At 35.8% G+C, this 18,545-nt stretch overlaps 1 protein-coding gene across 2 annotated transcripts in view; it reads left to right on the top strand.

Annotated features, from left to right (window-relative positions):
- Nucleotides 1-18,545, top strand: part of GUCY1A2 (guanylate cyclase 1 soluble subunit alpha 2) — a 311,376-nt gene that overhangs the window by 183,472 nt on the left and 109,359 nt on the right. For both annotated transcript variants that reach the window (XM_037012667.2, XM_073239331.1), the window contains exon 5: nt 7,698-8,183. In XM_037012667.2, coding sequence (XP_036868562.2) covers nt 7,698-8,183 — 486 coding nt within the window. The remainder of the gene's footprint in view (nt 1-7,697; nt 8,184-18,545) is intronic.

An 18,545-nucleotide genomic window follows, 5' to 3' on the forward strand; every position in this document is an offset into this window, starting at 1 on the left:
ACATCTTGTTGATTTCTTAGGATCTGCCCAGTAAGCAGGGGCAGTGTTTTCACACATCCCCAAGATCTCCCTGTTTACAGCATGAGGCGTCTTGGCTCGTTTTTGAGGACAAGATATGTTTTTGTGGCAAGATAACTTCCAAGGACTGCACCAGTTGTTCTCAAGCTGGTGCTTCCCTATTCTGCATTCAGACATGTGAGAAGACAAAGGCCGTGTCCTGCAATCATATTCTGTACTCTTTGTCTATTCCTTGACTGACTTTGAGAGTAGTTGATTTAATTTTGTGTTTCCTTAGTAATTAACTATTCTACTTTCTTTACTGTGGATTATTACCTCTGATGACTGCTATTTAGCCTTAGGACCTCTTCCATCTATAGCAGTCCCTCCAAAATACAGTGCAGAGATGGTTTGTAGGAGGTAAATTCTATGAACTTTTGCTTCTTTGGAAATTGTTTAATCCCTCCTTCAAATTTAAATGGTAATCTTACCAGATACAGTATTCTTGATTCGAGGCCCTTCTGCTTCCTTGCATTGAATTTATCATGCCACTCCCTTCTGACCTGTAAAATTTCTGCTGAGAAGGCTGATGATAGCCTGATGGGTTTTCCTGTGTATGTGATCTTGTTTCTCTCTCTGGCTACTTTTAAGAGTCTGTCCTTATCCATTTTAATTATTATATGTCTTCTAGTACCCCTATAATACGAATATTGTTTCATTCCTAGGGATCCTTTTTACTCTTTATGCCTCAGCTTCTTTGTATTCCTCTTTTCTAATTTCTATTTCACTTATCATTTCCTCCACCATATCTAATCTACTTTTAAAACCCTCTAATGTGTTCCTTAATGATTGGGTCTCCATCCTAAATTCATTCCTTAACTCTTGAATATTTTTCTGTACCTCCAGGAACATGTTTATGATTTTTATTTTGAAATCTCTTTCAGGAAGATACATGAGGTCAGTTTCATTTGAATCTTTCTCTGGTTTATGTATGATTTTGCTTTGAACCAGGTTCCTTCATCATTTCATATTGTATGTGGTGCCCTCTAGTGCCCAGAAGCTCTACTTTCTGGAGCTGTCCAGCCCCTGGAGCGATTTTGGGGGTTGCAGGGGAGTGGTGCTGGTGCTTCAGGGCAGGAAAGAGCTGTTTCCTGCTTCCTGGCTGCTATGCCTGTCTCCACTGCCAGAATCAGTGGGCCGAAGACACAGGTGTAAGGCTCTGTGCTTTGCATTCGTAGCTGCTGTAGGCAGGGCTTCCCTCTGGCTGGCCTGATGCCAGGGCAGGGTTTGCCAGTTTGCATGCCAGTTTCAGGCCCACTGGGAGGAAGGCACAGCAGGCTGCGTATTACTGTGGAGGGCCTTGGAGCTGCGTAGCCAGCCAGGGGAACGCAGCGCCTGAAGATCATGAAAGTTCCCAATATGCTGAGCTGTCTGTCTACCTGTCCTTTCTCCTGAGCAGTAAGCTCTGTGCAATCTTTGCCCCTTTAGCAGCCCTCTCACTTTTAGGAAGTCTCTCGACTGCCTGCCTGTCTTTTGTCCCAGAGCAGCCAGATATGGATGCCTGTTTTCCAGAAGTGGCTGGAATGTCAGTCTCCAGGTATTCTGCCTGTCTTAGCTTTTCAACCACCCTAGTCACCAGAGCACCATGCAATGTAGGTGTGTGCTCCCAAAGCAAATCTCCAGAGCTAGGTGTTCAGCAGTCCCAGGCCTTCCCTCCCTCCCCACTCCATTTCTCTACCTTCCACTGGTTAGCTGGGGTGGGGGAAGAGCTTGGGTCCCCCAGGGTCATGGCTTTGGTACATTACCCTGTTCGGTGAGGTCTGTTCTTTTCTCCAGGTGCATGCAGTCTGGTGTAGCCTTCTTTCCTGTTGCTTTTTCAGGATTAGTTGTATTAATTATATTTTTGTATTATATGTGGTTTTAGGAGGAGGGCTCTGTCTCACCTATCATCCTGCTGTCTTTAATTCTCTCCATCTTTAGCCATTCTTTAAGGGTAGGTCTGTTAGGACAAAGACTTATTCCTTTCCTTTATCTTCAAATGTCTATGGTTTTCACTCTTGAAGGATAGTTTCTACACATACAGAATTCACAGCTGACACTTCTTTTCTTTAGATATTTTAAAAATGGGCTGCTTTCCCCTGGCTTCCATAGTTCCAGATGACAAATCAACTGCCATTTGAATTAGTGTTCCCTATAATCCTTTCTGGCTGCTCTCCAGGTATTTTCTTTGAATTTAGTTTTTAGAAATTTAATTATGATGTATCTTGGAGTAGATTTTTTTGAGTTGATCCTCTTTGAGATTCATGTCATGTCTGTGGGTATGTATGTTTCATCAGATTTGAGATATTTTCAGCCATTATGTCTTCAAGTGCTTTAACAACCCTACTCTTTTCCCTTCCCTTCTGGGACTCTCATGATATGAATGTTAGATTTTTTTGTTATTGCCCTACAAGTCTCTGAGACTTGTTTATTTATTTTTTTCAGTCTATTTTTTCTCTTTCTGTTCATATTGATCAAATTCTTTTGAACTATTCCCAGATTCTCTGTTTCTGTCCTCTGTCATGTCCATTCTAATTTTGGCCCCACCCAGCAAATTTTCTGTTTTTGTTATGTTTTTCAGTTATATAATTTTCATTTAGTTATTTTCATACCTTCTGTTGTCACACTAAGACTTTTCTAAACTTTTTTTCTTTGCTGAATAATTGCTTGTTGAAACATTTCATGGTGGGTTCTTTAAAATTCTTGACAGGTAATTCCAATATCTGATTCATTTCATTCTTGGCATTAATTCATTGTGTTTTCTCATTTAAGATGTGATTTCCTGGTTCTTATTATGATGGCGGTTTTCTACTATATCCTAGACAGTTTGGCTGTTATCTTAGAAGACACTTGATCATATTTAAATGGCAATCACTCTGTTTAGATTTGGCACACAAGTGCTGGCCTCAGTGTAGTGTAATTTTCAGAGGTTATATGATTCTATTTTCATCTGTTTGGCTAATTTCATGTCCTTGGGGCTCCTTGTGGCCCTTGTTAATGCTGCTTGAGGGAGCAGAACAAGCTCCCAAAGCCTGGTACCCTGGTGCCATTATGCAAAAGAGGAGGGCTTTTTTTTGTCTGTGTGGATAAAGAGTGCTTCTTGGCTGGGCATTTGTTGTGGCAGAATCCTCTTGCTGGTGGTTCCTGCCATGTGATGTCTCAGTCAGGGTTTGTGAGCAGGAAGACCTAGGGACTATGAAGACAGAATTTTCTTGGGCTGATCACTGTGGTTTCCTCCTTTTTTTTTTTTTTTTTGCTAGAGCTAATTCTTCAAAAATGAATGTTACGCTGTGAGAAAAAAGGTCCTTTTGGATTCCAGGGACATATCATTCTGTTTGTGCTTTCATGTTCTGTCCCAGTGATCTAAAATATATGAAATCACATCTAGAAATGACCTTTTTGCTGAATTGAATTTAAGTGCATAAGCATACAGATAGCTGTTTCATCCATATCAAAAGCAACAACTTATCTCTTTTCAGCTGCCTATTGTGTATATCTCACTAAGGTTATATTGCCATCACATTTATTCATATTTAGAATTGTTATTTTCCTCCCTACCCAGCCCATCATGCTTTCCCAGTGGTTAAAAGCATGTTTTCTGGAATCAATCTAACTTGGGTTTGAATACTTATTCTGCTTTTTATTAGCTGTATATTCTTAGCAAGTCTCTTAACCTCCCTAAATCTCATATAAAAAATGAGGTTAGTAAAAGCTAGCATAAAGTAAAATTCAATAACAAAAAATATTAAGTACTCACAACAGTACCTGACTGATAGAATGCATTCAACAGATGTGTTGAGTTAGTACAGGCATCATCCTCGTCAGTATCATCACTATCATCTCCATTTTATGGACAAAGAAACAACAGCTTTAAAAGGATAGGTAACTGAATCTAAGTCAGTTTGCACACTTAAATTTCTGGAGAGCTAGAGTTTAAATCCAGGTCTGACTTGTTCCAAATCCTTCTTTCCTAACCATTATTCAACAGTGCTACAAATGATTATCTATAAGACTTGAGTTTCCATGAGAACATGGGTTAATCCTTATTTACTATGTGTAAATATATAAGAATGGGTAGTATACAGTTATATGACCTGGACATACTCAATTTTCAACTAATTTTATTGATAATAGTATTCAGTATTTTTATAGAGATATCTATGCATAATATTAGAAATAACACAGTTTAACAGAACCTGACAACCAGGTTTGTGATCAGATTATTTTTAATCCTTTTGCCCAGTCAAAAGCTCTCCTTTATTATGCTTACCAGTTTCAGAAATATAAGAGATTTAAGGACAATTTACTTTTCTTATTCCTTATGCTATTTTATTAAAACTTTAATATAATTTAGAATGCACTAAAAATTTAGAGAGATGTTCCCACTTCATGCAGTTTTCTACACATCTGTTCCCTCCACCTAAAAATATGTAGTTCCCATAACAGTTTTTCTACATTGCTAAATTAATAAATGAAGATCATGGTGAATTTCTGAATTTATAATTATAATGAAACAAAAAAATGCAATAATAATAATAATATATGTTATTTTCCAATCAAAGTAAAAATGCATTTATGATAGAGACAAAATGCTTCTGTTGAGTTTGCCTATTTATTAAATAAGGGAAAAATTCATTGATGAAAAATATAAAAAAAGGAAGTTATTTACTCTGTATGTTGGAGCTTCTTTCAATGAGCTGTTTTTCTGTAGTGTAGAAGGTAAGTATTTTTTTTCTCTCAGGCTCTGCTGATTCAGAGATTAATAAAAAGAAAACACTAATGGCCACATGTAAATCAAGAACATTTATGTTTTATATTTTTGAGATAGGAATATAATACTAAACTCAGTTTCTTTGTAAGTTATACAAAAACATTTATTACATATAATAAATGATACATGGTATTGTTTATGCATATACACATATACTGATTCCATATTTAAAAGAGAGATGGAGGCAAAAGGAAAAAAAAGAAAAAGGTCCATTTGTGGTGGGAAGTGTGGGCATTGATATCTAGGAAGAAAAGAGAAATAAAAAGAAAGAGAAAAGAGAAGAAAAAGAAAAAGAAAGAACCACTGAGGAAAATGAGGGAAAGTAGAGAATAAGTGAAGAGAGGCACTGAGCAGGAAAGATAAAGACCAAATGAAAGAGGGTGTGGAAAAAACCTAAGTCCAAAGAACAAAGAGGAGGAAGGAGAAGAAAGAAAGATGGAAAAGCAAAAGAAAATAATTAGAAAGAAATGTGAGGACACGTTGGTTGCTTCTGTATCTTGAGCATTGAAAATAATGCAGCAATAAACATAGGGGTGCATGTATCTTTTTGAAGCAGAAATTTTGTTTTCTCCAGGTAAATTCTTACAAGTGGAGTTACTAGATGAGTGGATAAAGAAGATGTGGTACATTTACACAGTGGAATATTATTCAGTCCTTAAAAGAAAAGAAAAACTGCCATTTGCAACAACATGGATGGATCTAGAGAATATTACGTGAAGTAAAATAAGCCGGATGGAGAAAGACAAATACCATATGATTTCACTTTTTGTGGAATCTAAAAACAAAAAAACAAAATGAACAAAATAGTGGTAGACTCATAGACACTGAGAAGTAACTGGTGGTTACCACAGGGAGCAGTTTGGGTGGGTGGTTGAGGAAGGTAAGAGGGATAAAGGGGCATGAAAATTCTCAATCATAATATAAGTTGGACATGGGGATGGAGGTGCAGCCTGGAGAACAGAGCCAATGATGCTGTAACATCTTCTTATGCTGACAGATGGTAACTACACTAGAGGCGGTGAGGATTTAATCATGTGGGTAACTGTTGAACCCCAGTGTTGTATACTTGAAACCAAGATATGATTGTAAAGCAACTATACTCAATAAAAAGTAACTAATTTTCTTTTTAAAAAAAGAAAGAAATATGAGGGGAGAGAGAGACTAGAGAGAAGTCTAAATCTATGAGCATCAGAGGTTTGATTTTACCTTAAATTTTAAGAAAAAAGAATTCTATTTCTTAACTATGAGGTTGTACATTATATGTGTCTTCCTTATTACACCCTTACCATGGCAGTAGTGGGAAAGGATATATCATTAACAACACCGCTCTCCAAAAAAGCATATCAGGCATATGCAAAACAATCTGGAAATACTTTTCAGAACAGTTCTTTGTACTCAAACCATAGCCTGCAGCATTTTGAGAGGCCCCCTTGAAGGAGGGAATTGAAACTGTCTTCTTCAGTCTGAGCTATACTGACTGCACACACCACCACCACCACTGTAATATCTTTGAAAAGGGGAACTTTAATTTTTTTCTGTTATCACTCAGAGCAGTACTAATAAATAGAAAACAAAAATACTTCAATGAACAAACGAGAGTATTATGTATAAAAGGGGGAAATAGTGAACACTAGCAGAAAGTTTACATAAGATAAAGTAACATTTCATTTCATTAAAATTAGAGCGTCAGTCAAGGATTCAGTTTTATTTCCTTCTGTGGACTAGATCTTGGTGAATGGTGCAGGGGAAACAAAATAAACATAGTTGCAGACTTAAAAATCCAAATTTGTGAGTTTTACCCCATATTTGCTTTATGCCTTTTGTTTCAACTAGCCTAATTATTTCATGCTATGAATAATAAAGGAAAATAAATTTTTTGAGCACATTCCACATGGTAATGGAAAGTGACAAAGATGAAATTGATACACACTGTTGGTTAGTCAACTCTTAGGCTGTTCTTTCCAGGTAATTACAACCATTTTCCTCCCCAGGTGTGCTGAGAGACCTTATTATAAGCCAAATACCTATATTTGGATAGCAGTATCCTAAGTCCACCTTTCTTCCCTACAGGTGTTTCTTCCCTCTGAGTGTTTCTTAGGGCACCAAGTTAAGAAAGGGTAAACCTGTGTGCACTAAGTTTTCTATTAAGTATTAATTCCTCAAATTCTCCAGTCAAAGAGTACAGAAAGGAGGGATAGGTTTAAATCACTCTTTCCGCACATTTGTTATCTCATTAACTGAATTCCTTTAGTTGGTATGCTGATTTGGAGGATTTATTTTTGACTTACAGTGAATATGCTCATTGAGTGCCAGTTTTTTCTAGTAATACTGGCTTAATCGTACCTAGTTAAATTTTTATTTTAAGGCCAAGTGAATTGTGTACTAATCTAGTCAGTGCACTACTGTATTTACAACTGGTTGAAAATGACTTACCTAAGGCCAAACAATTATTTAAATTCATTTTAATCACTTGGACTTATTTTATCAGTGTTACTTTAATGACAACTAAATGTAATTATTTTGACCGATGGATTTATTGTAATCTATTATTATTAAACAGATTGAAAGTTTTTAAACTGACTCATGAACCTGTTTGGGTATAATTTTATTCTAAATAAAAAATGTTTTCCTGTTTCATTTCTCAGTGATCCCACCTTCCATTTCATCATTGTCTTTAGAAAGTGGCCAAGTGGAAGACAAAGAAATGTTTCTGTTCAGAACCATGAAATTACACTGGTGGTAAATCTTATTTAAAGTTGCTTATATGTATGCAGAAAGTCAGTCTAGCTAATAGTTCGTTTCTTGTTCCTCCTTTTCATCAATAATAGATTACTTTTAGTGGACCTGCTATGTGAAGAGCAGTGATTTAAATTCCATGTTAATTTTGCAGGTGATGGAAATCAAGGGACAGATGATTCATGTCCCAGAATCAAATTCCATCTTATTCTTGGGCTCTCCGTGTGTGGACAAGCTGGATGAACTCATGGGCCGAGGGCTGCATCTCTCTGACATACCTATACACGATGCTACCCGAGATGTCATTTTGGTTGGCGAACAGGCAAAGGCCCAGGATGGCTTGAAGAAGCGGATGGATAAATTAAAGGCAACTTTAGAAAGAACTCACCAGGCCCTGGAAGAAGAGAAGAAGAAAACAGTGGATCTTCTATATTCCATTTTCCCTGGCGATGTAGCCCAGCAGTTATGGCAAGGGCAGCAAGTGCAGGCCAGAAAGTTTGATGATGTCACCATGCTCTTTTCGGACATCGTTGGCTTCACAGCCATCTGTGCCCAGTGCACCCCCATGCAGGTGATCAGCATGCTGAATGAACTGTACACCAGATTTGACCACCAGTGTGGATTCTTGGATATTTATAAGGTAATGGGGATTAGTTTCTTATGTGTAAATACTTCTTAACAGTAAATTATGATCTTAATTAAATTGCAAGGATACATACTCTTTTTAACTTAAACTCAATAGTAAATGATGGACATCTCTTTAATTTAGAGATTTTTATATAGAATACAAACATTTCTCCATCATAAGTAAACTTTCATTGTGAGTCCATTTAAGTATTGACATACCATAGGTAATTATGAATCATGATGATATTACTTAGTAAAGAAAAACTGTAGAGCTAGCCTTCTAAGTTTATTATTATCAAAAAATTAAACTTGCTGAATTCTAGGCAACTTTAAACTACACAGTCTTTCTAGAGAATGGAGTTCCAATATAAATTAAGACTCTTATGTTGACAGTTAAAAAGAATAAGTTATGTTAAAATATGCACTGCCTCAAGAGTTAAATCATGGTTAGTCAGTAATCTGCACTGTATTGACAACTAAATGAGGCCCCTCTAATTCTGAAAGGATACATGTAAATATTTTAGCTATTGGCCAGATGACCAATGGTGTTTAGTGGAAGCACCTTAATTTTCCAACTTAAATAATGGAAGACTTTAGAAATTGATGTCATCACCATTGGTCTGATTTGGTGAACTCCTTATTAATTTCTCATTAAAATCATAACAATATCTTGAATGTCTGAGCCCCATACCTACTTACTGAATAATTGTAACTTAAATAGAATTTCACAATGTCAGGGTGCCTGTTTTTTTATATGAAGGACAGCAAGTACTTTTAGGGTAAATAAACAGTAGAGAACTATAGGTTTTATTTTCCTCTTTACTAATCCATCTAGACTCCTTTCTTTTTATAGTATGATCTGCACATAAGAACCTGTTTCAGATTGTAGTTTCATTTTATCCAGAAGGTGTTTTCATTAAGGTGTATCTCTTTTCTCCTTTAGAGAAAGGTGTTCTTTAGTTTCATTATGTATAATAGGTAGCCAGTGTTAAATATTTTTAGGAGTCTCTTCTGAGGGGTAAACATTCAGTGTGTAGTATATATGAGGTATTTGCCTTGTTATACAAAATAAGAGCTCTTACAAATTATCTTTAACTTCTTTATAATTATTATTTTATAATTCAAGGTAGAGGTTGCCAAAGAAAGGTACCTCGAGGTAGGATCAAAGTCTGATCCTAAACCAGAGAGACACTATGATGATTCTGCAGTGTCACTGTTATACCCAGTTATTTCTGGAAAATAGAACAGATCAGCTTGAATTTGAATCAGCTTGGAGCACTTTCTTTCCTCCAGGCTTAGGGCAATATTATACTAATCTCTCCAACCACCAGTCAGCTCTCTCTAAGCCTTCTCATGTTATATTGGCCCTAAGTTCATACGGCTAAATGAGAGTAATAAATAGATAAATATATTCTCCTTTGGAAAAACATGGGAATCTCCTATTTAAGTATAAATATCATTTAGCTTTTAAGAAAAAGAAATGTGATGTCTTCTGAGGTTACCAAACAGTTCACAATTTCAAAATATAATTAGATTTCACAGACATCAACTTTCTCTTCCCTTGAGACAAGCTAGGGCACCTCACAGAAAAAGAAAATCAATGGGAATATCTCATATGATCCTCAAATTTTCCTGTACATTATTCAACCATGGACAGTTCCAGTAGTAATAGTTGATCAGCAATTTTTAACTTACAAAATGGATTTACTCTTTCTCTAACACTCAAGATTGTGCTTTCCATCATTCATGTATTTATTGAAAAATACAGGTTCACAAATTCTCTTGAACTTGCTTCTTAAGTTTGAGCAATGAATTCCAGGGCCAAGTGTTTCTGACATATCTTTGATGCTATATGTATCTTGGGTAAGTGTATAGGGCAGCTTTGATATTTTCTTGGAGTTCTAGGGGTTGAGTCTGGGGACCCAGACTAGGAAACATGTCATGTACTGAAGCCAGAGCAATGATGGTATGGCCAGAGAGAGGGGAAGATAAAACAAACAGAGAGTATTTATATTTGTACAGGACAAAACGAAGTACATTATGAGGAATATAAATGAGAAATCCTCTGTATAACCTGCCTGATTTAAGATTTCTAATTATCATAATGATTCCAGCTTATTTTCTGGAAAATTTACACAGTGCTGTTTTATACCATGAACTATCTCATACATTTTGAATTGCTATTGAAAAAAAAAAACCAAAGGTAATAGAAAAATTTTAAGGGCCATATGTCTGCTGATTTTAAAAATTAAAAAGAATTTTGCTGGAATTCAAGTATGTGTAGTGTTTTTGTAGAATAATTATACCTTAGAGAAAAATATGGTATAGCCTACATTTTTCTTATGTTAGAAATGTGAAAGAAAACCAGGTACAGCTGAATGCCAGGACAAAAGAACCTGATAGAGTGCCCCTCAGGGACATCCAAAGTCGTCCACTACACAGTAAGACTCCACTTTTAAATGTACGGTCATCCCTTTCTTGGTTGTCTTATTATCCCATGTTTTTCTATCATTGAAAGATGATGCAGTAATGAATTATAATTCCAGTGATAGAATTCAGCTAAATTAGACCATAATAAGAAGGTTCTGCGAAAATAATCAGAACTTCTCTAAGGTAGGAGGCTTAGGAAGAAGCTATAGATTTTACTGTGCATGTTTCAAACATGGAGAAAATTAAAGCCTTTACAATGCTTGGTTGCCAAGATGTTACAGGTATGAATACTAATTAGGAATAAGTAAATTGAAGGAAGCATGAATTACAATTCAACCCAACTATAATTATAAAAGCAAATATTTAGTCAAAAGTCAGCAGAAATAATATACTACATAATAATTTGCTCCTCAGGTTTCACAGGACATAGAGAATGAACAAAATAAAGAACTAATAACTTTTTCAATCAAGGGCATATAGGATGATGATGGCATTGGATACTGAAGCAAGCTAACATGGGTTTTGCCCACTTTCATATTTTTGCCTCTGGCAAGCCCTTTAGTTAGAAGTAAGGGAGAAGCAAGGAGGAGGGTGAGAGCTTCTCTGTGCTTTTCTCATTCTGTCAAACCAGGCTGCGGAATCCTAGTGCTGTCTTACATGTGCTGTTTAGAGGCCTCATCTTCTCACCTTTAACCACCTTCTTAACTTCACTTTTCTCCAATTCTGTAACCTGTCAACTTAAAATAAAAGATGCATCATATTGTATTTCAATGAGCTGATATATGCAAAGTGCTTAAAACAGCACTGGGTATACAGTAGGAAATGTACATGTTTGCCACCATTATTATTTCTAAACAGGTGAATGTGGACATATGGGATTATGTATTATGGATTATTTTCTGTGTTTGGTGATGGATGCAACTGTACTGGACTCCGTGCTTATTAGAAAAGAATGAAATATGATCTATTTTAATCTCCCATGACTAACATGTAGTTGTTCCATTATCTCTTTTCAGATAAAGAAACTGAGTTTTAGAAAGGTTAATAATGCAGATAATATAGCTCATAAGTCAGAATTTGAACCAAGGCTTCTCTGATTCTTAAGCCTATAGTGTTTCCACAAATGTAGGCTGTTGTCTAGACAAAGATCAAATAATAAGAAACAAAAAGTGGAAACTGTTTCAAAATAACATCATCAATAACTACAGTTATATTGTCAAGTCACGAAACTCTATTGCCACTGTCCACCCATATCTTTTACAGTAGCAAATAGTTCAGAGTTCTGAGAAGCTGCATCTTTAAAAGTTGGGGACTATCCCATCTGCCATTCCCCCTTTTTATCAGAAACCAGCTAGCATCTTTTCCCTTAATTCTTTGTATAGAGAAATTAGCATACCAAGAAGGGAAGAGTGAGATCAATGATCCCAAATGTAGGCAGTAACAAATATAATTTGAAGATAATGAAACTGAGTAAAAGTTGATCTGTTTCTTTTTAAATCATTTTGTCCAGTCAAATCTAAACTATTGGTAATAAAATACTTTCCTTTATTGGGGTGAGGGTAGAGGGTATTTCCACTGCAAACCTCAGACTTGGCTTGCAAATATCAATGGAGTCGAACAGTGAGTATCAGTGTCAGGTTTGGGTTGGGGAGAAGGGGTAGAAAGACAAGGTGGAGCAGCCCCAAAATGGCAGGAGCAGATTCTGTTATATCAGAGAATCTCATGTTTGAATCTGAGAAAAAACAAACAAACACAAAGTTCATATTGGCATGAGAATGCAAGTATTCTAAGTTGAGGTGGAAAAATTGAGTGGAACAAAGTAGGAAGGAACAGAAATCCAGACTCACTCTTAAGAGACACAAGACCTTGGGAGTGGGCAAAGGGGGACTGGATTACAGGATCTGGAAACCAGGCAGTGTGTCCAAGCAGCAAGCTTGAAGACGGGCATCAGGACAAACCTTGAGCAGAACCAGAGTCTTATTCCTGGCTAGGACCAGACTAAAAGCCAGAGGATAAACAGCACGCCTTCTATAGAGTCAAGGGTAACCAAATACTGCAGCCTCGTCAAAGGTTATAGAGATGGCCACTGAGTTTTTAAATGCTAACACAGAAATCAGAGCCACAGAGATGCTAGAGTTAGCGGGCTAGCTCTACCCATTCTGGAAAATGAAGAGTATGTTTGGGAACACTCTTGGCATTAATACAGTTTGAAAATTGATAAATACCTTGGACCTTTCTTAGAATCTCTGAAGACCTATGTCACTGTATTGACTTATAACCTCCCAATATGAATACAATACCAATAATAGGGGCTAGAAAAGATCATTTCACTTAATTTATATCAGTAGATGGTTGTGCTTAGTTTCCTATTAACTATAGACTCCTATTAACTATAACTCCTTAATATTTTGTGGGAAAAATTCTGTACATTTAAAAAATAAATACAGAATGCAGAAGTAAACAGTGATAACCTGTAAACATGATAGAAAGGTTTACATATAAGGCGATCAGAGTTCTTTGAGTGGGCATGTTAATATCTCAGAGAAACTGAGAGTCAGGCAATCTTAAGATTCAGACGTCTTGGTAAAAACTGCCTAGTTCTGCTCTGCTATGTTAGTAGTTTGTAAATTGGATAAAGAGCTATGTCAGACTTGAATTCCCATCTTTAACCTCCTTGATAAGAGCTGAAAGCAGATAATTCTCACATAAAGGTACCAGGCTACAGAACTTGTTGTTGATAATTTTGACATTTGACAAATGGAGCTACAGAGCTGGCTGTTGTTGCTGGACCTTTGGCCAGGCTTCAGGAAATGAAGCAGAATCTCAAGGATATCATTCTAGTGTGAACTGGATTTTGAAGAAAACAATGAATGCTTCCTTTCCTCTTGTTTTTTTTTTTTTTTTTTTGTGACAAAATCGCCTTTTAAAGTACTTATGTGCTTAGGTTATTGTTGGAATTTTATAGATATTTAAATATCATTTTACTACATTCCCCAGCACTAAATGCCAGGTTCATTTAGTAAAGAGTGACTGGTTCATTTTTTACCAATAAGTGCATATTTTCTGCTTAATGATCAGTGCAGACACTTTTGAAATTAAGAGCTACTGAAAATTTATAATAGTTCTTTTTAATGGTTTCCAGCAACATCAGTGTCATTTACTTTTGCTGTTATTTTGTTGGAAATGAAGTATCAGTATCTTCTCTTACATGTAGAAAAGAGGAATTTCTGATGTAAAAAATAATTCAATTAATTCACTCACTCATGGAGTAAACATTTTTGACTCACTCACTTGATAACAGGGCATAACTCCCATAGAGGCCAACAGAATGTTATGGAAATTAGTTATATATTTTTAGCACACCTTTAATGAGTAGAAAAGAAATAATTTATATGCTTTAAAAGGTAAGGTGAAAGTCACAGATAAGCATTGTGTTCTTTTTTACTGTGGGGATTATACTGTCAGTTTCAAAATACCATAATGCCCTAAAAATTACCTGATGAGGGTTTTGCCTCATTTATATTTTGGCCTTGGACTGGAGATAAGGTAGAAACAAGGAGAAGAATGAATTATTTTCCATGTTCCTCTCATTCCACTCAGCTAAGCTGCTGAGTTAAGTGTACCACCTTAAGTATGCTACTTGGAATTCTCCTCTTTCCACCTTTAACCACCTATTTATTTAACTTCTCTGCCTCAGATTCACTGTCTATAAATAAAAAGACTAATTTTATCTACCTCATAGTTGTATTTTATGAGCTTTTAAATGAAATACCTGTAAACTCTTTATTGGTCCATGGTAGTAAATACAAACATTAGCTGTCTTTCTGATATAGGCGTTACTGGATGTATATGGTGAATGGGTGTGTTTTATACACATATGCTTGTATGTGCATTTGTGTGTACATGTATAGCCAGTGCTTATTAGAAATAGATAAAACCAAGCTTATTTGCTTGGGTTCAGTTCTTCAGGTTATTAGAATTACATTGTTGTCAAAGAAAAAATAAGAAGGAAGGGCAGGAGAGAGGTAAAATAGGGGCTAGAGAGATGGTTTCTGAAATGCTTTATTTGTACCATCTTCACTGGGTCTCCAAGGATCCTCTTTTTTAAATATGGGTCATCTAGCATTTTTATCTGAGTAGTCTGAGTTACAGTATGGAATTTATGAAGGTGACAGTATTTCTTTAAATAATACTGACTTGTGCAATGTCTATGCCCAACACTGTGAAATTGAACCTAAAACACTTTTTTTAATATTCTAATATGACATTCTAAATTATTTTCCTCCTATGTTAAGATAACATTTTCTTTCAGTGTTGTGGCAAATTCTGAAACAGAAGACTAAAATAATCTGGATTGTCAAGCAGAAATCAAAATTGATGAAGTGTCTTTCTGAATTTATCAAACAATGTCTTTTGGGGTTGTTTTTATCCTTTTGATTTTTAATTTTCTAAAGAGTGGTGGCAACTAAAAGACTGGTTTTTGATTTTTGTGATTCCAAGTGTGATGAACTAAATGTGTCCTCCCAAAATTCATTGTTAAAACCCTAGTCCCCATTTTGATAAAGTTTGGAGGTGGGACCTTTAGAAGGGTAATGAGGTTTAGGTGACATTATGAGGAAAGGGTCCCATGGTGGAATCAGTGTCCTCCTGAGAAGAGGAAGAGACCAGAGCACTCTCTTTCTTCCATGTGAGGACCCAAGGAGCAGGTGGCTGTCTGTAAGCCAGGAAGGGAGCCCTCACCAATAGCTGAATCTGCTGGCACCTTGATCTTGGATTTCTCAGCCACCAAAACTGTAAGAAATTCTGTGTTGTTTTTTCTTAAACCACCTGCCTATGATATTTTGTTATAGCAGCCTGGATGGAATAAGATACTAAGGAAATGTATAACAGTTCTAAAAACAATCTGAAATTTATTGTATAAGCCTCTAGCAAGTTTTCTTAGTATATTAATTAGGCCCATGTTGCTATAATTTCCTATATCTAAAAGGATCAATGTTACCCCATAATGCAAATGAAAGACTTTTCACTGTTAACACAATGTTGATGTTATTACACAATGTCTTTCTTTTGTGTATCAATAAATAAAGAAGTTAAGTTCTGAGTTCAAACTGTACATTTGCCCTTGTCACTAAGACCTTTTAGAGCCATATGAGAAACTTTCTTTTAGTTTGTGTACATTTTGCAATTTTGTTTTACTAGCTAGTTAATTACCTACTCCAATATGTTTATTTTTAAAAACTCACTTAAAATATCAATTTTTCTTCATAAAGAATTACTGCCATTAAATAATCATTTCTGTAACCCTGAGGTCATTTAGTAGATTTCAGGCAAGCTTTAGAATGTGAATATGTCAGTTCTGTTCTCATCAAGATTTATAATACCTGGGCATTGGATGACTTTACTAAAATGGAAAATGATCTTTTAGACAAGACATCTTCTGATAGAATAGCCTCAGTGCAATCTGCAAATCTTATTGAACTGGATTGTTTTTATTATCTTTTTCATCAAATCCTTAGTTGATACTGTTATGTAGCAGAAATGCTATCTATAATTCTTCCACTGTTTACTACTTAATAGCAGTGATTTCAAAAGTGCCAATTCCTTCTAGAAATTCCTTAAAGCAAAATGGAACTAAAGGAATGGAATTCACTTTTGTGATATATACAAACTCTGTTCCAGACACAGTGCTAGATGCCTAATGGTGATGTATTACTTATTTTACAGGAGAACTCTGTGGGATAGTTATGTCCTTTTTGGAGATGATTTTAGTAAGTGGAAGAGACATCATTCAAATTTGGCTCTGATTCAGTTAAAAGCTTGCATTTTAGAAAACAATAGTTAAAACCATTCATGTGTCAGATAGATAGTATTCCTGATTATTAGATGAAGAACTAGGGGAGATTGTTCTAGCATTTATATATGTGTCTTATGTAAATTGGTGATCTGTATCCAGTAACTTTGACAATCACCAGCCAACTTTCCATCAGAACAGGAAAACAATGGTAGGTCACAGGACTGTTTAGAGGGTGAGAAGAGGTAATAGCCAAAGACCGTTATTATGAACTTGAGGCCTTTGACATAATAGTTTGGAGGATGAGTCTGAATTTTCAAATTGCAATTTGTATTACAGCCTCAAGTTAAGAATATAACTAGATCTCCTTTTTTCAGTCATTTAACAAACCTGTGCTATTTTTGAATATGCATTGGACTTCATAAAGACTTGTTTTCTTTGGACCCAGAAAGTTAAAGAGGATCTTCACGCAGAAGTTAAAAAATAATTTCAACCCAGTAGAAGATCCTTATGAAAGTCAGTGTCCCCAAAAATGAAACAGATTGGCTGAAGCTGTGTGCTCTGGCCACTGGAGTAATTCAAGTGCCAGCTACAATCTTTTGATGAGACAGATGGAAGAAATTATTAAAAGGTCACATATTTTTGAGATTCTAGGATTCTAAATACTTAATGTTGGTGCTATATGTAGTTGGCTAGGAAAATGTTCCCAAAGTCCAGATTATCCATATTGACTCCCTATTAATATGCCATTCATATATGACAAGTTGGCAATTATTTGGGTTTATTTATTTTGTAAACATCTTTCAAAATGGAAAAATGACAATTTAACTTTGTTACCTTTAATTCAAATATTTTATTGTAAATATTTCCACATTTTGGTGCATCTTACAAGCTTTGAAATGGTTTACATGGCTTTGAATAAGCTGGAAACATTAAGATTTTAAGAAATCAGATGAAACAAACTTTATGTCTTAGACTTCTGATGCTGCTGTGTGTGTGTGTGTGTGTGTGTGTGTGTGTGTGTGTGTGTGTATGTGAGTGTGCACATATACCCATGTGTTGCCCTCTGATAAAATAATGTCCTTTGACCATCAGGGAGAGGCCAGACGAGGACTGTTAAAGTGGCTTATGACAGCTCAATGACAGCTGTCAGGAGAAGTGTAGGGAGAAGGGTATTGGGTATCAAGCCTGGAAAGCTAAGTCACATAACCTATCTGTGCCCAACTTTTGCTACTATAAAATGGGAATAATAGTGTAGGTCTCATGTTTTTGTTACATGACACATAAGATGTGCTCAGAGTATTGTTGCTGGGAAATTTTCCTATTCATAATTCAAAATAAATAGCAATATCTGTAGAAAAGATCTTGTATATTAGTGAATGGTGCAAGCAGTTGACTCCATCTGGAGTCTTTCATAGGAAAGACCAAGGCTAGAGAGAATGTCTTAGCAAATATTCTATTTAGGAAGGGGATTGTCATAGTCTGTTTGGGCTGCTACAGCACAAATGCCATAGATTGGATGGCTTATAAACAACAGAAATTTATTTCTTATAGTTTCAGTGGCAGGGAAGTCCAAGATCAAGGTGTCAACAGATTCAGTGAGGGCCCACTTCCTGGTTTATAGATAGCTGTCTTCTTGCTGTGTCCTCACATGGTGGAGGGGATAAGGGTTCTCTCTTAGTCTTTTTTTTTTATAAAGACACTTATCTCATTCATGAGAGTGGAGCCATCCCAAAGGTCCCTAATCACCTTGCAAAGATCCCACATCCAGATACCATCACACTGAGGATTAGGTTTCAATATATGAATTTGGGTGGGACATAAGCATTCAATCGACAGTAGGGACTGATATTTGTTGAATGTCTAATATGTGCCAGGTACCATGATAAATTCTCTATATACGTTTATTGATTTATCTTCAACAAATAATTACTGATCACCTACTATGTTCTTATACAAAGCTAGGCATTGGGACATAGTGATAAATAAGACAGGCATGGTCCATATTCTTGGGTGCTTATAGTTGAGCATTGGGGATGACATTAAGCAAATAATTACATAATAAGTTAATGATTAATTAACATTATAATTTTCAATAGGGTGGTATAAATTATCTTATTTAATCTTTTTAGCAGCCTTATAGAATAGATTTTA

This window comes from Manis javanica, chromosome 6 (genome assembly GCF_040802235.1).
Source record: "Manis javanica isolate MJ-LG chromosome 6, MJ_LKY, whole genome shotgun sequence".
NCBI classification, from domain to species: domain Eukaryota; kingdom Metazoa; phylum Chordata; class Mammalia; order Pholidota; family Manidae; genus Manis; species Manis javanica.